The sequence below is a fragment of the Grampus griseus genome (assembly GCF_964374135.1).
Source record: "Grampus griseus genome assembly, chromosome: 12".
NCBI lineage: Eukaryota > Metazoa > Chordata > Mammalia > Artiodactyla > Delphinidae > Grampus > Grampus griseus.
In genome coordinates, this window is record NC_139006.1 from 31,349,113 (window position 1) to 31,374,275 (window position 25,163).

Genomic DNA, 25,163 nt, shown 5'->3' on the forward strand with positions numbered 1-25,163 from the left:
GTTGTCAAAAGTACAGGCCTAAATTGAACGGTGAGAAATGTTCTCATTTGATAAGGCAGTTCTAGACCAGGCAAGGCATGATAGGCTCCTGACATTAATTATAATTCTACTCATGTGGTTCTGTACTCTTGCAAACAAATATTAATAACAGAGTTTTGAAAAGTAAAACTTTCCCTGACATTGAAGCAGATATAAGACACAATGTTTGAGGCAAAAGAAAAAGCTATGACTAGCCAAAACAAGAGAGAAAAATCTTGTAAGAAGTAATGAGGACATACTATTTGAATCAAAATTAATTCAAAGTTAAGAAATTCAGGGTGAGGGAGAAAGTAGCTTTCTACTCAGGCCTGGAGCACACTGAGGGTAAGTTTCGGCTTTGAGATGGTATTTATCTTAACATTTTTTTGCGGTACGCGGGCCTCTCACTGTTGTGGCCTCTCCCATTGCAGAGCACAGGCTCCGGACGCACAGGCTCAGCGGCCATGGCTCACGGGCCCAGCCGCTCCGAGGCATGTGGGATCTTCCCGGACCGGGGCACGAACCCGTGGCCCCTGCATCGGCAGGCGGACTCTCAACCACTGTGCCACCAGGGAAGCCCTCTTAACTTCTTTTGAAGCTGACTCTTGTGGAGTGGCTAGTTCATTAAGTAAGCTTAGCTATCTTAAAAATTTTCTATTTTAATTTTAAAATAATCTGGTGGAAAGTCATGATGAGTTACTTCTGTTAACTACATAGAGAGCCTGTTTTGGGGGGTTATAGGATGTATTAGGGTAAGACTATGTTGGCTTTATAAAGGACTTCAAAATACAGTGGCTTAGCTTAACAACATTTTATTTCTTTCTTCCAAAATGCAGTCCTGGCAGCAAGGCAGCTCTCTTTCATGAAGTTATTTATGTTCCTTTGCCATCCTCCTGGACTGGCCCCCTGTTGTGGGGTAGAAGCTTCATGGCAAAACAACATGTGAGTTTAAGCCGGTGGAACAGGGGCCGACCCAGCATGCAGGGCAAGGAGGTCTTCAGTTGAAGGTGGACTGAAGTCATACACTTCACCTCTGCTCATATCCTGTTGGCTTGAACCTGGTCAGAGTCTGTTATGGACTGAATGTTTGTGTCCTCTTCAAATTCCTTATTGAAGCCCTAACCCCTAAGTGTGGCTGTACTTGCAGATGGGGCCTCTCAGGAAGTAATTAAGGTTAAATGAAGTTAATAGGGTGGGACCCTGATCCAATAGGACTATGTCCTTGTAGGAAGAGATAGCAGAGAGCTTTCTATCTGCACACACAGGAAAGGCCATATGGAAACACAGCAAGAAGACTGGCCATTTACTAGGCTGGGAGAGGTCTCACCAGGAACAGAATAAGCTGGAATCCTGATCTTGGACTTCAGATCTGTGAGAAAATAAATTCATGTTGCTTAAGCCTCCAGTCCGTGGTATTCTGTTACAGCAGCCTGGGCAGACTAATACTATTTCTGCCTAGCTGCAAGGGAGGCTGGAAATGTAGTCCCACCTGGGTGACCATGTGTTCAGAAGAGAAGCCTGGATCTCAGGAGGCAAGTAGCTATCTGTCCCCTTGGGCTACAAGCAGAGTCCTGCCTGTCACTTTATACCTGCTTTGCCCACTCGTTTACAGAGTTTATAGAACATCAGTTCTTACCCGAAGACCAAAGCTTATAAACCTCACAGTCCCTCAGAAAAGCAGTCCTGTCCCTCCCCAGGCCCCAGGCCCTCCTCTACTGCTGAGCTCTGAGACCTTCTATTCTTTATTTCCCTTCTCCTTAATAATTCATGTAATTTCTTCAAATTATTCCTTTTCCTGATCTTTCTTTATCATGGACACGAATGGAATCTTCAGTATCTGCTTAGATCTCAATTTTTATCTGCTTAGATTTTAGCTACTTATTATTTTTCCCCCCTAATATCATCTATATCTGATTTCTGGGCCACAGTCTTTACCTAGTATCTTGGTTCCCCATTGCAGCTATCACAAATCCCCATAAATTTAGTGCCTTAAAACAACTGGAATTTATTGTCTTACAGTTCTGGAAGTCTGAAGTCCGAAATGGACTTTCACTTGGCTGAAGTCAATGTGTCCTCAGAGCTGGTTCTTTCCGGAGCCTCTGGGGGAGAATGTGTTTCCCTGCCTTTCCAGCCTCTAGAAGCTGCCGAATTTCTGGAACACGGTCCCCTTCCCCTGTCTTCAAAGCCATCAATGGCAGGTTCGGTTGTGTCACCCTAAATCTCCCTGATTCTCCTCCCCTCCCCTCCCACCTCCCGTTTCACTTACAGGGACCTCTGGGATTACATTGGGCCCACCCAGAAAACCCAGGAAAATCACTTCATCTCAAGATCCTTATTTATTCAGAGAAATGCATGGACCCTAAATCTATATAATTGAATGAATTTTGGTGAATGTTTGTATGCATAAAACCAACACCCCAACCAGGATACAGAACATTTCCATGACCCCAGGTTCCCTTTTGTTTTTTTCCAGTCAATCTTCACTCTCTCCATAGGCAAGCACTCTTTTGATTAGTTTTGCCTGTTGCTAAGCTTCCCTTAATAGACTCTTTTGGGTCTGGCTTCTTTCTCTTACCATAATGTTTTTTTAATTTTTTATTTATTTTTAAATTTTTGGCTGCGTTGGGTCTTCGTTGCTGCACGTGGGCTTTCTCTAGTTGAGGCGAGCAGAAGCTACTCTTCATTGCAGTGTGTGGGCTTCTCATTGTGGTGGCTTCTCTTGTGGCAGAGCACGGGCTCTAGGTGCATGGGCTCAGTAGTTGTAGCTCACAGGCTTCAGTAGCTGTGGCATGCAGGCTCAGTAGTTGTGTCTCGTGGGCTCTAGAGCGCAGGCTCAGTAGTTGTGGCGCACGGGCTTAGTTGCTCTGCGGCATGTGGGATCTTCCCAGATGAGGACTCGAACCTGCGTCCCCTGCATTGGCAGGCAGATTGTTAACCACTGAGCTACCAGGGAAGCCCAGCAAAATTCTTTTTTAAATGCATTCAAGTGGTGTGTGAGCCAGTAGTTCATTCTGCTTTACTATCAAGTAACATGCCATTGCAAAACATCCAACATTTTAAAATCCATTCTCCTGGAGATGGACACGTGGCTTGGTTCCAGTTTGGGGTTATGAATGAATAAATATCAATAGATAAAGTTATTGTAAAAATTCCTATTGAATCATGCTACAACTTTTCATGCATTTTGTCACGTAGCATAACATCCTCCCAGGTTCCAGCCATTAGGACGTGCACATCTTTGGGGTGCACTATTCGGCCTCCATCCCTAATTTGCTTACTCTGTCTGCTGGACCAGCACCCCTCACCCCTGCCTAAGGCTTAGTCTCCTAATCACCTTATTTATTGCCGCGGGACGTTAAGAAGCTTAGCTTACACTCAGCCTCTTTAGCTTTGCCTTGGATCAGATTCTGACACCATAACCCAATTTTAGTGACTGACCTCTTACCTCTTTCCTGGTAATTAACCCCCCCAGCTGTATACTCCAGGCTTGGTGCCTAGATCCTAGTATGATGTCCCTGCCTGGAATCTAAATTCCTTTAGAACTAAAGGGCAGCCTTGCTTATTCCAAGCCTCCAGAGAAACGGTCCTGCCTCATGCTCTGGGCATCACTGGCTGGGTTCCTGCTACGTGGCTGTCTGTCCTCGAGGGAAAACATCTGTCAGGCCGTGCTTCCTCCTCTTGCCTGTGACCATACTTCTCTGAGACTGGCTCCTCCAGCCTGCCCAGCCACCAATGACTAGACCTGGATTAACTTCCCTGCAGGAGCTGGCCAGTCTAGCCCAGGGTTTCTCCAATTTTGTTGCACGTTAGCACCTGGAGAGCCTTAAAATATTTTAATGTCTAGACTGCACCCCTTACCAACTGAACCTGAATCTCTGGGAGTAGAAATGAACATCAGTATCTTTTCAAACTCCTCCATTGATTCCAATTTGCAGGCAAGATCAAGGACAGGCAAGCCAGGGACTTCTGTTCAAGGTGAGCTCTGCCTACCAACAGCATCAGCATCACCCAGGAGCTTGTTAGAGATGCAGAAACTCAGGCCTCCAATCCCAGCCCTACTGCACTGGAGTCTGCATTTTAACAAGATCCCCCAAGTGGTTCTGAAAGCTCTGATCTAGCCCGTCTCACTCTGTCTGAACTCTTGTTCTGAAACATGTTCATAATCGAGCAGGGTTTTTTTTTTTCTTTTAATTGAAAAATATAGTAGTATTAGAAAAAAATTGAAATAATAATTCATCTTTCTTGAGCATTTAGTGTATGTTAGGCAGAGTGTGGGTGATTTATAGACATTGTATCGTTGAATCCTTACGACGAAGTTTCTCAGCAAAACCTTCCCAAACTGCCCGATCAATGCTTGGTCTCAAATTCTCTATCTCAGTGAACTGTTGTTTCCTTTACAGAACTTATTACGTTTATAATTTTAGTATACTTTTCTTTCTGTCTTAACTGTCAGACTGAATACTCCACAGAGGTGAGACCCTGTCTAGTTTAATGGTGAATCCATCGCACCTGATACTTAACAGGCACTCAAAAAGTATTTGTTGAATGAAGGAAGTTGGCACTATTATTATTCCTATGTTACGGATGAGGAAACTTGCCCACAATGTCATTTCTAGTAAGTGAGGGGGAATGAGAGCCGTCTCTGAGCCTGGCTCAAGTTCTTTATCATTGTTAGAAGCACCTACCCCACCATTTGCCCTCTTATCAGCTGAACACAACAGTTTTCTTCTGTAACCTGCCTTCTAGTGTCTTGTTTACACATGTGCTATTTTATATAATTATAACCAGGATGCCCATGTTAACTGGAATTTTGCTTTTCTTACTTAATGTTTTTTGTAAGTTTTTAAAGTTTTCATACTTTAAAAATGGGTACATATTAGCTTATCACTTGATTACTATAAATTATTAACCATTTAACCCTTGCCTAGCATTTAGGCATTGTCCTTGTTCTTTATTTACAGGTGACATTGAAGCCAGCATCTTTGGGTGCCTGGTTGAGCTGAATTTCTACTTTCTCACAAAACATGAACATTCTTATATCGTTTTCACCTTGAACAGGCCACCTCTGACCTTCCATGGTGCTGTAGCTAATTTAGATATTTCCAAGCCTGCTAAAGAATGGGAACATTTGCACTGCAGGGTTTCATAAGACACGTAGAATTGTGACATTTTTACTGTTCCATCTTATCCAAGATTTATCTTATCCAAGTCATTAAAGTCATTATCTTATCCAAGTCATTAAAGTGGCTTCTGAAATTCTTCTTTCGCTGAAATCTTTCTGCTTAATTTTGAGCAGTGACAGAACAGGCCAACTTGGCAACTTTTGATGCTTCTTATTCACTCCTCAGATGTGCTGACCCTTCGTTTCCCTAAATCAGGAGCCTGAGTTCCCTGTCTGCAGTTCAAAGACAAGGTCTGATTGAAGTCCGGAGGGACTTTCTAGGAACCCAGGATATGGGGGGGACAGGTGACCCCTCGTGATTCCCCTGTTGCCTTTCAGCTCATCCTCCACGGTCTCAGTGCAGCTAGGGAGAGAACGCAGGACCAGAAATCGGATCTGGGGACTAGCTCTGGACGGGACATTCACTGACATTGGGACCTAAACCCCCTGAACTCACTTCCTCATCTCTCATACAAGGGTAATTGCATCTTTTAGAATTGGGAAGATCCCATGAGCTAATCTACATGAATGCTCTTAAGACACTCAAAAAGATATATCTGTATGTGTATAATGTAAATACAAAGTTATTTCAGTGCAGAAACACTTGTAATTCTTTTAATATTAAATGCTCAATCCTTGATTACTTATTAAATGATGACTGAATGTCATCATTGATTTGTTAAATACTTAATACTTTAATACTTAAATATTTTAATAGTTAAGAACGTCTGCATTTTAAATTCAGTACTGTGATGAGTACCTTCTTACCCAGCCATATTGCATCCTTTTTAAAGGGCCAAATTCTACCTTTTTGTTCTGTACTTCTATGATTAAAAGTAATAATAATTGCTAATATTATAATGATATTTTATTAAGTGCGGAAGGATATGTCTTGAGAAAAATGTAATTGGTGAGGTTGTCAAATTGATTGACACAACTGAAATAAAATTATCTCCCTATGAGGCAAAAAAGAAAAAAAAAGACAAAAATGAGAGCGTGGGCCGTAATAAGTGACTTACGTTATCTTGCATGTTTATATTGTGAGAAAGTGAGATCTGCAAAGTGTTATGAATACTTTCAATAGGAAAAAAATCAGAGGAAATTAAAAATTCTTTAACGGGGACCAGATGTAGTTTTAAAAAAAGAACAAAGCTGTTGAAATCTCCTGTTAAGACTGAACTCCGCTCCCCTCCATAAGCCCTCTTTCTTGAACAGTAAGGGTATGCTAATGATAATTAAATCCAAGCAATCCTTCTTGCTTTTCTTAGGCAAAGTGGGAAACAAATTACAACTCATTTTCAGAAAAATCTTCACAAAATCCTTTGCCAACGGCAGAGCGGGGAAGCTGGCAGCTAAAAGCCCCAGAGAGTCCCTTCCTGGGAGGGGAGGCTCTCGGCCAGGCCCGAGCCACCACCCCCTGGGGGACAGGGGCGCCGGTCAGTAGGCCCGGGGTCCCATCCTCGGGGCGAGGCCGGGGCCCCTCGGGCGCGGACTAGAAGAGCGGCGGTCCCGGCGGCGGCGGCGGCGGCAGGGGCAGCGGCGGCGTCGGCGGGGGCTCGGCTGCAGGGCCGCGCTGGGGCGGGAAAGGTCAACAGGGCAAATACTTTCTCGGATCCATCCGCCTCGGCCAACTTCGGCAGATCTCCCCCGCACCCCCTCCATCCCACTTTCTCCGCCCGCCCCCCAACTCCGAGCCCGCGGCTGCAGCGGGTCGACCCCCACGCCACCTCCGAGTTGTGGGATGGCTCTGGCGGTCCCCGCGGGCCGAGCGCGGGAGCCTCGGGGGTGAGGGGCCTTGGGGGAAGGGAGTCTCTGTGGGGAGGGGTCTCTGGAGAGGGGGAGGAAAGCTCTCGGGGCGGGGGGAGGTCTCCGGGGGGAGGAGCCTCCATGGGGAGGGCTCTCGGAGTGGGTGGGAGGTCTCCTTGGAGAGGGGTCTCCGGGCTGGGGGAGGAGGTCTCCAGGGGGAGGGGTCTCCGATGAAGGCCGCGGGGCGGGGCCGGGCGCGGCGGAGGTCGGCGGGGGTGTGTCCGAGGGGCCCGCAGGAGCGCAGACTCGCGCTCCGCCGAGTCCCGGCGCGCGGTCGCCGCTTTTTCCCCGGAGCCACCCGAACGGCAGAGACGAGATGCGTGGCGGCGGCGCGGGGCTGGCGCTCCTGGCCTCGCTGCTCTGGGTCGCCGTGCAGGGCCAGCAGAGAGGTGAGCCCGGGTCGCGTCCCGGTCCCCTGGCGGGCGGGAGGCTACGGGACAAAGCCCTACGCCTGGCCGCGCCTGAGGTCGGTGCGCGCATCCGCGTTCACCCCTGAGCGGGGACCAGACACGTGGGTCTCCCGCGCGGCCCCTGGAAAGGTCGCCCGGCCGGGGTGGGGAGAGGGCTGGGGGAGCACCCCTGACGGACGCAGCCCCCTCATCCGCGCCTCGGGCTTCCCCTCCTCGGGCTCTGGGTCCCCGGGTCTGGCTTGGCGACCCGGGAGCCCCTATGGAGAGCCGCGCTGGCCCGGCTCTCGGTCTGGGCTGCGGCGGGTGGGCGGAGAATGAATGGGAAAGGCGCCCACAGAGTCCCCGCCACTGACCGGCGGCGGAAAGCTGGTGGTCCGCGGCCGGGAAAGGGGGCGGTCCCATGGCCACTCGGGGCGGGCCGGCGCGCGGGTAGTGCGCGGGGAGGAGAGGACGTGGGAACCGGCCGCGGGCGGCGTACAGGGCCCGGACGCGCCTCTCGGGCGCGCTGGGTGCAGGCCCCGAAGTGACCGAACCGGCCGTTCCCTCGCAGCATAGACGGTGGTCACTTCGGGGTGTGGGAGCGGGAACTTGGACGCTGGCTGGCTGCGCGGACAAGCTGACTCGCGGAGCAACGTTGGTGAAGAACAGAAACCCGAAGCGAACTTTCAAAGCTTCTGTCAGTGCCCCAGAGCAAGGGAAACCCCCCTCCGGTTTCTGTGGACAACACCGTGCCCGCTTTCCCCAGAGGCTAAGGCTTCTAGGCGCCGGCTGTTGGCTAGGCGGTCACAAATATTTGTTGAAAACGTCTTAATGTATGCAATACGTGACCGCGGGCATGCTCCTACAAATACACGTGCCATTAAAAACGGAGGAAAGTACAGGCCAAAAGTAGGTAGGCGGTGTATATATGCCAATACACTACTATGTATAAAACACATAACTAATGAGAACCGACTGTATAGCACAGGGAACTCTACTCAAGGCTCTGTGGTGACCTAAAAGGGAAGGAAATCCAAAAAAGAAGGGATATATGTATACGTATAGCTGATTTACTTTGCTGTACAGTAGAAACTAACACAACATTGTAAAGCAACTAAACTCCAATTAAAAAAAAAAAAGTAGGCAAGCAGAACACGAAATACCCCGTGGGAAAGATGGGTGTTTGGCATCGTGCTGAGCTGTGAACTCTGCAGCCCGTCGCATTCATTGGCGCATTCGTGGTGGAAGCGCTGGACCGGAGCGAGCGACACGCTTTGAATGGCTGGGCGTCCGTTCTGCGCGAGGCGGGGGCTGGGATGCAGGGAATTTACATAGTTATCCCGGGAAGAAAGGGGCCGGCCTTGCGGGAGAGCGGGCTTGGACTCTTCGAGCTGAGCGCCTTTCTCTCGTTTTGCTGACAGTGAAAAGCCTGGTTTCCCACAGGGTGGAGGGAGAGCAGCTGGACTCAGCTTCCTTGTTCTAAGAAATTGAAAGTCCTGGACTGGGGAGATGCCCTGAGTGTTTTCCGTCCCCCTCTGGGCTCAGCACTTGGCCTGGGCGGCTGTGAATCGTGTTTGGAGAAAGTGGGACCGCGTGGGGCTTTCCTGCTTTAAGATGCTGCGGAAAACCACCCACTGCGTGGGAGCCTTTGAATCCTTCACACTACCTTCCAGATTTTCAGTCCTTACCCCACAACCATCACCCTTCCTAACAGGCGCCTTTAAGGGAGTTTTGACTTTTTAAAATATAAGTTGGGACCCCATGTATATAGCATGAATGACTAGTGAAATGGTGTAATCTGGTCATAATATAATAATAAAATAATTCTGACTAGCATCATCAGTGAGTTAGTTATGTGGTGCTTATATTTTTTAAAGCAATCATAGCGTTCAGATTATTAGGAATTCTCTATCATTTCACAGCCTCTCTGGATTACTTTACATCTCATGGTATGTGACCCAATAGCTCAGTTCCTCTGAGATGTAACCTGTGCAAAGTGAGCTATTCCTAAGTATAAAATACTAGGTGGTATATTTCTAACAATGATGTTGTGTTACGTCCACAGCTGGCAATTACATGGATTATAGTTGCTTCACAGGTCAGCTCAGCAACTCTTGTTTTGAACTGGTTTTTTTTTTTTTTTTCTTAGTAAAAATAGACAATTCCAAGGATAGGGGAAAAAATCTGTACTATGACTAGAAGAAATTTACTTCATTCTCATAAATGATATAGCATTCAAATTTAGCGTGTATGTGCTCTCCAGTGAAGTGTGTACCTGAATGGCTTTCAAAGGTGCATTTTTCTTTCCTGTAGCTGTATTCCCCAAGTAAGGGCCAAGAAAAAATACTTATTTTAGCAGTTGGAAACAAGGATTGTGTAATAAAAACATCACTGCCCACTTCCTATGTATCCCAGACTTTGGCCCATTCCTTTTTTCTCTTCCACTTTTCCAGACATTAATATAAAGCCTACATCTGTAGTTAATATAGCACGATCGAGAATTCAAATGCAACAAGGATGTGAAATAAACACATGCTGTTCCCTAGTGTCTCGTGCCACTCTTAGAATCGCGAGTATTGTAAAATGTTTATATGACCACTTATTTCAAGGTAATCTTCCTTGAGACACCCTACAATTTTAGAATAATTCATAAGTTTCTACAGATATTCATTATCATCTACAGTAGGTTTTTTTGTTTTGTTTTGTTCTGTTTTTTTGCGGTACGTGGGCCTCTCACTGTTGTGGCCTCTCCCGTTGCAGAGCACAGGCTCCGGACGCACAGGCTCAGCAGCCATGGCTCACGGGCCCAGCCGCTCCACGGCATGTGGGATCCTCCCGGACCGGGGCATGAACCCGTGTCCCCTGCATCGGCAGGCAGACTCTCAACCAGTGCGCCACCAGGGAAGCCCTACAGTAGGTTTTTATGGAGAAAGGACAAGATTTGCCTTTAAGCTTTAGGTGTTTTACTTTTTGGCTTTACAAGCTGTGGGAAATTGGGCAAGTTACTTAACCTCTCTGTGCTTTGGTTTCACCATCTGTAAGTGGGAGTAGTAATGGTGCCTCCTTGGAGAGGCTGTTCATGATGAAATGAAAGAATGCAAGATAAGTTCTTAGAACAGTGCCTAACCCAGGATCAGCCCTCAATAAGCATTATCTAAGCATCATTATTACTGTTTTGCACAGAACTATTGGGAGGCCCTCTTGCCAGCTGTATTCTCTGGAATTTGGAGTCTGGGTTTGGAATCAAGTAGTCTTGGGCTCAAATGCCAGACCTGTCACTTTGACGAGCCGTGATGTTGGTTAAGTTTCTCAGCATCTCTGGATCTGTGAAATGCAGAGAACTGATGTGATTCAGTAACACAGGGAGAAAATTGGCCAGCGTTGGGCATGTCAGCATCATAGGCACGCAGTCCATGGTGATGGTCTTAACTGTCCCGCCTGTGGTGCGTCCTCACCATCCTGGACCCACATTCATTTGGGCATTAAGACTTGTTGATTTTATCTCTTGAAAATCTGTGCAATCCATCTCCCATTTTTGTCCCCACTGCTGACTAGGCTCAGGAACTGTTTGTCTTTCCCATGAAATATTGTGACGATTCTCTCATTGGGCCTCCCTCTTCCTCTCCTCTCCATCTTCGGCACCACCATCACCGTGATTTTTCTAGAAGTACCACCCTATAGGCTTGGACTAACGCCTCTCAAACTCCTGATTTCATAACACAGACACACAAAATGACATTGGAGAATCCCATGGGGCTAAAGGAGGAGGCTGGGACCCAGCTGGCCTGCTGGCCCAGAGCTCAGGGTGTTACCTGGGGACGAACGTGCCCCTGTTCATAGCTGACCAGTGATGCCGGGCACATGGGCTATTCAGTGCTGGACAAGCCTCCCATTTGCAGTCTAAAACCCCCAGAAACCTCCCCGGTACCGTCATTGCTGAAGTATTTATGATGTGCCCTTCCCTGGACTCCTGGTGCTCTGGTCCCTTAGCACTATTGTTGTCCTTCTCCTGGTGGCCTAAGCAAGTCGCTCACTGATCTGTCTCACCCACTGACCTGGGCTTCCTGAGGGCAGGGGCTGTTTTATTCCCAACTGGATGTCCATCGCTGTGCCATGTTCCTGGTGGTTACTAACCACCTGTCTTGGTTGAGCCACATTGAGATTAATATCTTTATTCACGAATCAAGTAACTTTAAAAACTATTTTTGAATAGGTAATCCATGCCCATGGTACAAAGTTCAAAAGATACCAAAGAGTATATAGAAAAGGTTAAGTCACCTACTTCTGAGGCAACTACAGTTTTGAGTTTCTTGAGTATCTTTCCTTACATGTTTCTTCATGTAACTCCTAAAAGCAAGCTACTTCCTAAAACCTGCTTCCTCCCTAGCACTTCCTAATAGTATAAGAAAGGTACTAGTTATTTCCTGATAAAACAGGAAACACTCTTCCTATCTCCACTGCTCTTCCTTCATGCTATTTCTTTAATATCCCTGCTGCCGGATGTTAAATGCATCACTTAATCAATGTCTACACTTACCGACTTTTCACTTTCCAACTTGTCCCTTTCAACGTGGCCTTTGACAGACGGTATTAGAGCCTTGTTTCCTAGATCTTTTGGAATTTAAAAACTAGCTCATTGATTGCTTTCATGACCCTGTACTCCTTCTGAAAGTATTGCTTACTGTAGCATTAATAAGCTATTCCTGAAGCTGTAAATAATTAAAAAAATATATATTTAGACGATTTATGATGTAGAGAGGTTAAGTTTAAGAATAACTCTATCAGAAGTTAAGGATAGTGTGTTATTTATTTTTCTAAAAAGTATGATTTATTACTGGAACGACAATGGCAGACACAGAAAAACTTAAATTTTAAAAATAATTCCTGGGCTTCCCTGGTGGCGCAGTGGTTGAGCATCCGCCTGCCGATGCAGGGGACACGGGTTCGTGCCCCGGTCCGGGAGGATCCCACATGCCGCGGAGCGGCTAGGCCCGTGAGCCATGGCCGCTGAGCCTGCGCGTCCGGAGCCTGTGCTCCACAGCGGGAGAGGCCGCGGCGGTGAGAGGCCCGCGTACCGCAAAACAACAAAAACAACATCAACAAGTAATAATAATAATTCCTGATGAATAAAGTTAAGCCTGTACCTGTACCTTGAATACAAAGTTAAGTGGAGATAACCAGAGAGAACTCTTGCTCTGAGACCTTAGCTGAACCTGTTACTGATATTCCTCAGAAATGTTTGGATGAACAAGATAAACTATAGTCTCCTAAGAAGGATGTATGTAGCTTATTTACATGCTTGCAAATAATGATTTTACTCGTCTTATTTCTAAAATCCTAGCGTGTATCCATGGACAATTGAGTAAATAAATGCATTTCAAAATTAATGAGGAGAAGAAACTCCTTTACAGAAGTAATTTAGGTAAGTTCGTGAACTTGGGTTCTGTTGGGACATGCCCGCCAGGGAGCTATTTCAGTGTAAAATGCTGCACTCCAGCTGGGTTCATTGCATCTTCATGTCCTTTGTACTGAGGTGACAGCGCTCAGAGTAACCATTTCACGGCACAGATGCTTGCCACCAGCGTCTTTGTTTTCTCAGGGCTGGATCGGGAGAGCTTTCTTTGGGGTAACTCGTTCCCAGTGATTTTCTGTCTTGCTTAGGGGCAGGAGACAGACAATGGAAACACTGAGATTCCACACCAGCGTGGTGGATAACATTCTTGCCTAGGTAAGCATTTACCTCAGAGGTTAATCCAGAAACGATGCTGTGGAAACACATCAGATCCTGATTTCAGCGTGTGTGTGCATTTTTTCCCTTTTTTGATTCAACCATTTGAAGTCCGAATCTCTTCATTCCTGAACTTATCTTTGAAGTCAGATCTGCTGGCCCAGCAGGCAGTATGACTCCAGTTCTTGTGCAAGAGAACCTCCTGCCTTGCTGATGGGAATGTCAGATTTAGCTCCATGAGTATTTATGGAAAGTGCCGTCTTTTCCCATTCCCTGAAGGATTTCCTGCATTTTGTGGCATTGCTCCATAATTTCCTGCCAGAACCTCAGGAAACTCTTTACAACAATATAAAAGATGCTTAAGTTTAGCAGATCATTTTTAGTTAAGAGGGGACATTCAGAAAGGAGAAAAACCTCGCTCCACGATGCTGATTATTGTACACCCCACTTTTAAATGTCTTCCAACCTCTTTGTAATGGCAGGATTTTACTCACTAAAAGCGATTCTCTTGTTATCTCAGGCCCAGCACAGGAATTCTTTCCTGCTCCAATGACTTCTTTCCCTGTTTCTCCCAGTTTATGGCATTCTTTCGGTCGCCTTGGTTTCATCTTCCTTTTCTTTCTTTTCTTTTTTTGGTATTCCCCCTATCTAAATCATCCCTCTGCATTTTTGTTTCTTCCTTTAAAAAGGTCCCTGATTTTTTTTTGGTTTTTTTTGCCTTTGTTCCTCTTTGTTACACTGCAGATGATCACTGTCTGTCCAGAAGACTATAGCCAGCCACTTGGAATAAGTCTCTGATGGCAGCATCCGCTCATCTAGTCTAGTCCCACATGGCGGTGAGACTGGTGCTCCTTAACCACTGTCTTCATAATGCACCCCCTGGCTTCACCCGCTGGCCACAGCCGTCCGTCATCCCCCCAGATTCACAAAGTCAGGTATTGACTCTGGGCTGTGTGATTTGTTCCCATGACTCCCTCACTTGAGTGGCATCCCCACTCTCTACCTGAAACCTCAGCCGACCCCCCATGGCCAGTTGGTCCCCGCCCCAGGGCAGACTTGTTTTTATGGCCTCTATGGCCGTTTTTGAACTTGCATTGTATTTTGTGATCAATCGGGGTTCCCATCCAGCCAGAGTTGCCATCTGGTCCTCTTGTGGATGGCTTGCCCAGAATGCCATCGATCAAGGTCAAAAAGAGGGGACATTGTTCTTTCAAAGAGCAAAACCTTAGCTCCCCACATTTCTTTCCACACACAGATAACTTGGGGGCACAGGTTCTAGTGCTGGGACCTGAGCCCTAGGCAGTGAGAGGGCAGTAACGCCAACACACCATCCCCCCAGCCCCCCGCAGAGGCAACGGGGTTGCCTTAACAACGATGAAACCCTTACCCAGCCCCTGGATTGCAAACCCAGCCCTGAGCCCAGCTCCTCTCGGGGCAGGAGGTCCTCCAGCTTCCTAGATTTCGTACCACTGGAGGGAATTAGGATTCCACAGGTCTGAGTAGGATCTAGAATCTGTTTTAGGAAACCTTATTCCTATCTGGATACCAGAGGCAGAAGGAATTTTCCAACTGGCCTTCAAGCTGAGCCTGTTGGGTTTCTAGTTTACATAGTTGTTTCCAGAACTATCTTTGCCACTTGGTGTAGTTTCTGTACCTGTTGCTCTGTCCTGTGGTGGGCTAGTCCTCTTTCCCCATCCTCAAAATTCCCACTGTCCATCCTTCAGCCCCTTCCTTCTGAATCTCCAATTCAGGCATTTCTGTCTTTGTTTTTGTACGTGATCTAGTTTTCCCAGCTCTTTACAACTCTGCCCTGGCTTCATGGCTGCACTTTTGTTCATTCTAGAAGTTTGGGGTGGGGAGAGTTTGAGATACTCATGAACGTTGTGAAGTGTCTTTGGGAGCTCCCACTGCTTTCCTTGTAAGGGAGTTGGCATTTTAAGTCCTTGACACCTTCTTGGGGTAGGGAATAATGTTTTCTTGTGGGATTGTTGTCATTTCTAGTCAGTGTTTATAGATTTTCCCCTGTGTTTGCTCATTCACTTACTTGCTCAGTTTCATGCACCAAACGTGTGGTGGACCCTCAACCTTCCAGGCCCCAAGTCGGGGTGTGTCCTGAGGTCCTTCTCAGCTGCTTTCCTCATTATGATTCCACTATGGACATTCTTTTTTTTTTTTCTTTTTTTTTGCGGTACGCGGGCCTCTCACTGTTGTGGCCTCTCCCGTTGCAGAGCACAGGCTCCTGACGCGCAGGCTCAGCGGCCATGGCTCACGGGCCCAGCTGCTCCGCGGCACGTGGGATCTTCCCGGACCGGGGCACGAACCCGTGTCCCCTGCATCTGCAGGCGGACTCTCAACCACTGCGCCAACAGGGCAGCCCTGGACATTCTTGATGGAATTGTTTTTGAGGAAGTCCCAGTGCATAGCTAGAAAGAAACGTTCTCCATGAGAAACCATGGTTGAGGGGATTCAAGTAGCACAGGTGGAAGTTAGCATCTGTATTTTGCTTGCTCCGCGTCACATAAGTTCAGGTTGCAGCAAGCAGGCCCCGTGGGGCTGGGGTGGGGGTGGGGGGGGTGGGGAGAGGGGAGGGGCAGCGAGTGCCCTGCCTTAGCTTCCTTGCCAAACCCCCTGCTGGGTGACATCTACTCCTCCAGACTTCCTTTGTCTCAGGGGGCCTCACAGCTCTCCTGCTTGGCCAGCTCTTTGTGCCTGGAGAGCAGGTACAATTAATTCAGAAATTCTCCGTCTGGGCTGCGCGTTAGATTTTAATCCCATGAATGCCCAGGGCCGCCCCCCCCCCCCCCCCCCCCCCCGCAGGGACTACCATTTATGTGGGGTGGGGTGGGGCCTGGTCATTTGCATGTTAGAAGGGTTTTTCAGTGTTTGGCTTATGACTTCCCTTCAAGCTCCAACAGCAAAATAAGAGCCTTTCTACCTTCTACGTCCCTAACACACACCACACCCCACACTACACACACCACATACACCACAGACACACCACACACACCACACACACCACAGACACACCACACACACCACAGACACACACCACACAACAGACACACACCACACACACCACACAACAGACACACCCCACACACATACCACACACCACACATACCACAGACACACACCACACACCACACACACCACACACACCACAAATACACACCACACACACACCAGACACAACAGACACACAACAGACACATATCACACACACCACACACACACCACACACACCAGACACACCACAGACACACACACCAGACATACCACACGCACACCACACACACCCACAACCCACCTACACTGACCTGCAGACCAGCGCCCACCTAAAGGCTTAACGGTACTGGAGGGTGCTGTATTGGACTAACCCCAGACTGATGGAGCTGGAATCTGGATCCGGCCCATCTGCTGGGTTGAGGCAGGTTCTGCAGGAATGGATAGCCGGGCTGCAGATGCTGGGATGAGTCTAATGTGGCCAATAAAAGTTTCCCCAGGGCCCAGAAAGCCATTGGCATCCGAAGCCTCCCAGGGGTTAGCAGGCCATGAAGCTAATGGGGTCATCCTGTCCCTGTGGAACTGTTACAGTGGCTTCTCACTCTACTGAGCAGGACTTACTCGGCCCTCTGTGGTCTGGCCCTGCTGCAGCCTCTCCACAGCTGCTTCTCCCACTGCGTACCCTCTTCGGGCCATTCTGACGCATCCGTGGTTCCCATAATGTGACATGGTGGTTCACCTGTGACACTGCCTTATTCTGGTCCACCCAGTCATCCAGGTGTGCCTCCTGCTCCTGCCATAGCAATCTGTGCATACCTCTGGCCAGCACGTCATTTTGTAATGGTTTGTTACCTTGCCTGTCTCTCCTGGAGGGCAGAGATTTTTGTTCTTATTTCTAATACCTACTCAGCGTCTGGCGTTGTGTTGATTCTGTAAATATTGGTTGGATGAATGAATGAAAGTCCCAATTCAGACAAGCACCAGGGATTGTGAGGGAACCCAGTGGATGGATAGTATTGAGAGGTTCAGACAGACAGGCGGTTGGGATTTGGAAAAGTCCCTAATGAAGAGGCAGAGTGATGATTCCTGGGCACAGATGGGCTGGGAAAGGGCAGATGCCAGCTCGAGAAGGCTGGGAGGCCTTAGCAGGTACCCAGACAGGATGCAGGGATGGGGAACAAGAATGCAGGTAGCCAAGCTACGGTAGGAGATGGTCAGACATTCTGGGGACCAAAGCTCACATTCTGAACCAAAACACATGACCAGGGACAACCTAGTAGCAGAAACACTGAATCCAGATACTTTCCCTGCTCGCAGACGGGGTCCAATACAGAGAGAGAAGAGCCACAGAATCTGGAAATCAGGAGGGGCTTGGCAGCTTGAAGAGATCATTCACCTTTTTTTCCCCATATACCAATTCAGTACAAAGGAGAAAAAAGGATTACGTTTTTGTAATTGAAATAATATTGAATGACGAATAAGGCTTGAAGCCCAGATTATATTTAACAAAATCTTATTTCTAGATTTGGGGCCACTGACTTCTAGGCATCTCAAGCCCACAACTCATTAACTCACATATTCAATAGGTATTTGTTGAGTTTCTAGAGTTCTGCACCCTGGTCCTTGAACCCCTAGAGCTGTAGTCAAGCAGGCACAAGAAGTGCCCAAGGAATCCGAGGCTACGTGTGTCCATCAGTTCAAATTTGGAGGGATTTTTGTTTCTGAATGCCTGGACCACCATTATCACCCCACTTATTGCTGTAAAATAGTGTCACTGTAAACAGAGAGAGAGCTCTGAGTAAACACTGCATTTCTACTGCAATGTGTTTCCTGTTAGTTTGAAGACTGTGACTGTAGAACACTCTATTTTGTCTTGACTTCGGTCTTTTTGGCATTTGTTGACTAGCTCTTGGAGTTACATTTTTATATAGAGTTTTTGTTTAAAGGAACTCTACCTGCCTGCCTTTGGAGGACCTCGTTTAAGTGGGGAACAGCTGTTCTCCTCCAGGCATTTTGGGCTAGGCCAGCCTGGTCTTCTCAGGAACAGAACAAAGGCATACAGAATTTATGTCACAGATGGATTTTTGTGTGATAAACATCACTTATTACTGAATGGAAGAATGGCCTATTCTCTTTAGAAATATGAGCATAACATCTAGTGTGCCTTTAGTAGTTTCCAACCTGGTTGGTTTAGTTTTAATTATTAAAATTGACTAAGTTAAGATGTGCCTTGTTTTCTGTGGTCAAACATTCCCCGAAAATTTGTGCATAAGACAGTTTTCTGTAAATGAAGTAATTTCAAATTCAGTATTCAAATAATTCTGAAATAATATTTGAAGGAATCAGATAGATTTTCAGCGTATATTCCTGGACCCTCTTTTGTTCTTTTGATCCACGTGTCTGTCCCTGTGCTAACATCACACTGTCTGGATTCCTTTGGCTTTGTAATAAGTTTTGAACTCGGTGATTTAAGCCATTCCACAATTCACTTTTGCTAAATTGCTTTGATAGTTCTAGGTCCTTTGCATTTCCATTAGTATCAGCTTGTCAATTTTTACAAAAGAGCCAGCTGGGATTTTGATAGGAATTAGATTGAATCTGTAGATCAGTTTGGGGAGAAGTGCTGTCTAATAATATTGACTCTTCCTGTCTATGAATAAGAAACCTGTCTTCATTCATTTAGATATTATTTAATTTCTCTTAGAAATGTTTCAGTTTTCAGTGTATTGGTCTTGAATTTCCTTTGTTAAATCTTTTCTTAACTATTTTATTCTTTTTCAATTAAAAAAGCCTGGGAAGTATGGAGAGCTGATCTGGTCCTTCTTTGATGCCCGTGTGCCCAGGATCCCCTGTTAAGTGTTTGACTGGTCTAGCCATCTGTATCTTCTCCTACTAGGATGGCAACCTCAGCTAGCCGAACTACAGGGTGTTCCCATTTGTTTTCTACTGAGTTTACAACTTTGTCAGCATCACGGAGCATCTGTTTCCACTCTCTGCTCCAAATCAAGTCAGCTGTCCATCTCCAGCACTAAAGCTGCTGGTTTTCAGGGCTCACCCTGCCCTGGGAGCGGGGGTGAGTATGGAGTAGACCCAGGCAGAAAGCTACTCTCTCTCTCATAGTCTGAGAGAGAGAGTAGCTTTTCATAAAGAAAAGCTTCCCAGCTTGTTTGTTGTTGGTTAGTTTCAGAATCCTGAAATGGTTGTTTCTGAAAATTTTGTTCAGTTATATAACTGTTTTTTTCAATCTCTTTACTTACCATAGCCAGAAGTCCCACTAAAATATTTTAATTTATATAAATATCTTGACTACCATGAAATTCTCTTTATGAGATTCTATTTCTGTTGTTTTGATTCTGTTAACAATCCACTAATTTTACTAATAGCCCATTTTACATATTTTCCTCGCTGATTAGCAAAGTATTGGTGTTGATGGAGACAGAGAACATTATGGTGAGTGCCCCGACCCTGGACAGTCTTCCTTATTGGAATACGCCCTGACCACCCCAAGAGATGCATCATTGATTTTAATACCAGCTGCAAATGGGTAGTTTAACCTAAGTAACACACACACACACACATACACACACACACACACACACACACACACACACACACACACGATATCACATGCATCAAGTCACTGTCTTTATATTGAAGTTTCTTAATTTCAGACACTGTACTAGTTACCGTTTATGTTTAGAGGATGCTCATCTTGAGTCAATCAGTTTACATCCTCGATTTCAAGACATTCAAGTCAGGCAGGGCTCTGGAAATTGCAACCCCCAGGAGGGAACAATTGCCGCACTCACAGAAGTTCTGGACTGGCCAGTGGGGAACCAATCTCAGAGGTTGAAAGAAGGGCTAACATCCTCCTGTAAACAAATTAGGCTCCTAACCATGCCAGCTTGTCCAGTGTAAAGGGCAGAGGATTGGAGAGTCAGCAGGGGGAGGTCTGTGCTGAGGTGCTGACCCGAGGGGGAGGGGCAAGTATGGAAAGTGCCACTTAGGACTAAAACAGAGAACTCACCGTCCACAGTCCATTGGTTGAAGATGTGTACTTTGCTCAAAGTGGGGGATCTATATGTGAATCCTACTGCAGTGTGCAGGAAAGACAGGCTATTTGGTTTTTACTGGTTTGTTTGAAAAGAAAATGTATTAAAGAAGATGAATATGAAACGAGGACCTACTATATAGCACAGGGAACTATATTCAATATCTTATAATAGCCTATAATGGAAAAGAATCTGAAAAAGAACACACACACACACACACACATACACGTACATATATATATAAAACTGAATCACTTTGCTGTACGCCTGAAACATTGTAAATCAACTATACTTCAATTTAAAATATAAAAAGAGAAGTTGTATATATGTGGCCTGTTTGAGAGTCACCTATTCATGCAGTCCAGGCTGGGTTCTGACTCACTACTAATGTGTGGAAATAGACTAAATTTTCCCTATTATCATAATGAAAATATAGGGAAAAATTCAGAAAATGAAAGAAAAATAATATTAGAAATCTTACTTTAACATGATGGGGGCGGAGGGCTCAAGGGCACTGCTGTGTCCTTGACCTTTCCCAAGTCTCTCCAGCTGTCTTCCTCGCTAGGATGGGGAGACGGCCCCACCTTCTGAGGATGGCCCTTTTTTTGCTCAGAGGCTCTTTCGAAAATGCTTCCTCTCCTCTATCACCTAGACCTGGACCATGTCCCGGAAGCTCAAAGGCAAGGTCCCAGGGCAGCCAGGGGATGGATGCCATGCTGTCCCCTCTGGCCCACCCGACCCCAGTGTGTAAAGCCCCCTCCAGGCCTCTGTGAAAAGACATCAGGTCAGAATACCAGCACCATCAGGACAGGACAGGCTGCAAGGGCTGGGTCTCTGTCAGCAATAGGCAGCGCAGGTACATAGCCTTCTTTAAAACTTAACATCATCGAAGCATTTCACCATGTCTTCAATAGCATCATTTTCAACATGGATGAACCAGCCAGTGGCAGCATCACTCGGGTCGAACAGGACTGAGGAATCAAAACACTGGATTAATAGATTGTCCTGGTTGATGCTCAGGTGACCTTGTTTGTATGTTACATCTTTAATTTTGGAGGCCTTCACCTTTTTTCCCTCTTTACAATAAGCCAAAACACTTTGTTTTAACCAAAGTCCCGAATTCCCTCTAAAAATAATTGCCAAAGGTTTCCAAAACATAAATGCAGTGCGGGGAATCTGGAGTTCTGGTTAAATAGTGACAGAAGACTCTGGAGGAAGTGTGATCTTACTCATCAGTCTGATGAACTTTGTTCCAGGGCGCGGCTGAATAGGCCAACCCCAGAGAGTTAGAGCTGGAAAAACCCCAAGAGACCATTTCATCTGCTGAAGTCAGAGTAGCAGCCCCAGGGAGATACTTAACCAGGAAGTAGCTCAGCTCCAGCCCTGCCCTGCAGAATCAGAATCTGCATTTGTAACAAGATCTCCAGCTGATTTGATAAAAGTTTGAGAAGCTCTGCTCCAACCCTCTCTTTGCCCAGTTGAGCACAGAATGACTTTCGTAAATCTTGTGCATAGTTCAATTATAAAGATCAAATCTGTGGATGCCAAGGGTCATTTTCTATTAATTCAACCTTAGGTCATGTTCACTTTTCTCATAGCACCGTTTTCATGTTGTGTGTCCCTGTCACCAGGAACTAGAGCATCTTTTCCGTCTTCACCCAGATTGCGCTGTGCTTGCAGGTGGGTTTGGGGAAACGTGGAAGGTCCTGCATCTATCCCTGTGAAACTTATACTGGATTTATTTTAGCCACTGTTGAGATTCCACTCATTCCAGGACACAGTGTGTTCACTTCCCATGCGTGTGATGCCTTGTTCTGTTGTTATCCACATGGGGACTAATCATATCGAACAAGGGAGTGCTGGGCACGTGGGGTGGAAAACCGAAATAGTGTTTGTACATAGTTTTGGGGGAAAGTATACGCCTCCCGCTTTCCCCCTGAGAATGTGCCTGTATGGGGGATGGGCCTCTTCTGCTTTCCTTGGGACATCGGGTCATGGGGAGAGTCTGGATCACTGGCAGAGACGGCCAGCAAGCTGCTGTGACAGAGGGAAGAACTAGGTGTCTGCAGTTATGACAGGGCCAAAAGAAGAGGGGTTTAAACCAGAGAGAAGGGTCCTTGTTTACAAAAGCTACCGTGAGGTCCAGTAAACTGCAGGTGAACTGCACGCTGGGGATGGAGACCTTGACGAGGGCATTTTGAGTGATTTAAAGGAGAAGAATCCGAACTGAAGTTGAGTGAAGAGCCAGCGTGAGGCCAGGAACTGAAGAGAGTGATCACGATTCTCATATACATCCTTGACTTAGTAATAGCTCTAAAAAAATAGATTATCCCATTAAGCGTATGTATCTAGATAAAGAAGCAGCCCAATCTCAGAAAAAACAATGGTACCAGAACTCAGAAAGTACAGTGTTATCAGCCCCAGTGAGAATGATACCAAGATAATGTGACTCTGGACTTTTGATTGGGGTGTTTACTCTAGCTGTCAGATGTGTTTGTCTGCTGTTGGACTCTGAGGTGGAAGATATTGCAAATGCTTTCGTGGTTTGTAAGCTGTCCCTCTCAGTATGTTCTGGAATAAATGGAGCTGTAATCCGGTGGATCCAGCCTCCTCGGGGTCATTGTCCTGGTGTTAGAGGCGGTAACGCATCGGGCATCTCGAATGCCAGGTGATCCAATCAGAGGTCCACGGATGCTCGCGAGGACAGTCCCTGACTGACGCTTTCACAAGGCATATCCAGAACCAACTACGTAATTTTAAGAGCTGGTGCAAAGTGAAAATGTGGGCCCCCTTGTTTACATTATGAGAAATTTCAAGACAGTGTCAACAGGGCTGTAAACCAAGGGCACCTGCACACCCATGAAGTGGCCTTGGGTACGTCCCTAAAGAGCATGCCAAAGCTTTAAAGCATAAGCAAGTAAAATTTATATAATGGAGCACAGAAGTGGCAGAAGAAGGGGGAAGAAATAACTAAGACCTTGAAGCGTTCGTAGAAGAGTTGGTGGTTTTTGGAAGCGTTTAGCTGGTTAGGAAATGTTGAATTAATTGATGCTTTTAGGTATTTAAGCAAATGATATCAACATTGTAGACATGATAAATGATATTGATACAAGCAGAATATAACTGCATTTTCATTCAACAGAGCTGTCAATATTCCACCTAAAGGCTGCACTTGCTTTTTGATTTCCCTTTAAGCTGAGTTCCCTCCTGTAAGAAACTAGAGGAGGGAGGAGGGGCAGTGGCTTCCCAGGGTAATGGGAATAATATGAAATATCAAAATACTTATGGATGTTGAGGTGCTTTTGCACTTTGCCTGTGTGCTATAGTGATTTCGATCCTGTAGAGCTTTTTAATTGTTGCCCTTAAATTTCAGTTTTGTGGCAACAAAAGAGAAAACCTCTTGATGGATGAATTGTAGTTATGGTCTCTGCAACTAAACTCGGGTATTGAGTCAAAACCCGCAGTGTCATCAAATATAAGCATTAAGGAACCTTTGTGGCAGGAGGAGGCGGTCTTGATAAGGTGTTAGTTTCTACAGACAGTGTTCAGGCCTAGGTCCTCATAGCTTGTTTATCTTACAGTGAAAACCTCTGTCTTTGTCAAGGACACCTCGAGCCCATTGCTATGGAAATGGACTCTGGCAAAACCCTTCCAAGGCCTTTTGCCCACCACCCCATCTGGGTTTTCTGAGATTAAATTTCTTCTCATCTTCCCACGTGAGAAAAAAAGTCAAGGGTGTTAAATGCCATACTCCCAGGAGCTGGGATTTGACTTCTCCCTCAAGTTCCTGTGGGGTCTTTCTCTCTCTCTTTCCCATCTTTTTTTTTTTTTTTTTTTTTCCCACTGTGCTGGAAAGGGCCTTGGAATCCCTAGAATATTTTAAAGCTTTTTCTTTTACTAACAGCCACCAATGATTAAATAGGTTTCGTCCAAAAACCAAGTATTTGCTTTTTGGGAATGGAGGGAGGGGCCATTCATTCTCTGTCTTGGCTGAAAGGGGTCCACTACAGCCCACAGGGGACTCAAGTCACTTTCCTTCACAAGTGCTCCCAAGTGGTAGTTTTTTGATAAATAAAATAACTGGTAAGTTTGCAGAATTCTCATCGGAAACAGAAGCCCTGTTTGACACAAAGCAAGCAAAACTTTCATCTATTTCAACTTTAGTGTCGATGTTTTATTGTTTCAACATTCTGAAACTATTGGTATTTGATAAACAAAACAAGTAATGATTAAAGTGGTTTTAATTTATAATAAATAACTTGAAATAGAATGTCTTTAAATGGTATAGTTCTGTTTGGCAAAATGTTGGTTGTAGGTTTCTTGTGGGAAAGAAACAGGAATAAGGAATCCCTTATTGTCAGAAGCCGCTGTCAATGGCTGATGAATTAGAAGTAAAAGTGGGAAAACAGTTTAATTTATAATATTTTTCAAATACACCTACTTCATAATATACAGGTATATTTGTATTGTTTTCTGGGAAAAAAAGTTTGAGTTAAGATGAATTGTGCCACAGCTTGTCAAGAGCCTCCTGAACATATCTTAGGGGTTGGGATGCATTACTGTTACGTAATTTCAGTTTAAACGTTCCTCTGTCTCTACCCCTCTCTCCTTTCATGTGTGGTCCTTAGCATCCACAGAGAGCGTGCCCTGAAAATACGCTCGTGTGCCAAATGTGGGAAATCAGATGATAACCTACATCTCATGAGGGTGATTATATTCCCTGGGAGAGAGGGAAAGTTTTCATTAGTTTCCTCAAGGCATCTCGTCTTCTGGTCCTGCAACCTAGCTGGCATTAAGGACTCATTTTCCACTTGGGGCCCCTGAGCTGGAGGCAGCTGCTTCTCCAGGCCACCTGGTCAGGTGGCTGAGGACTTCACCTGAGCAGGACATTAACTCCTGCCTTGGTCCAAGCCCCTCTCACCTTCACAATCCACCTGGATCCTCCTGGCTGCCCTTGTCCAGGGATGAGCTAGGTTCCTGGCAGAGGAGGTGGGAAAGCAGACTTA

At 46.2% G+C, this 25,163-nt stretch overlaps 1 protein-coding gene across 1 annotated transcript in view; it reads left to right on the top strand.

Moving 5' to 3' along the window:
• Positions 1-7,301: 7,301 nt before the first annotated feature.
• The window catches only part of LAMA1 (laminin subunit alpha 1), a gene marked incomplete at both ends in the record, with an annotated part of 159,632 nt that continues 141,770 nt past the window's right edge, over positions 7,302-25,163 (top strand). Inside the window, one exon of the mRNA XM_082667870.1 lies at positions 7,302-7,374. Coding sequence (XP_082523996.1) covers positions 7,302-7,374 — 73 coding nt within the window. The remainder of the gene's footprint in view (positions 7,375-25,163) is intronic.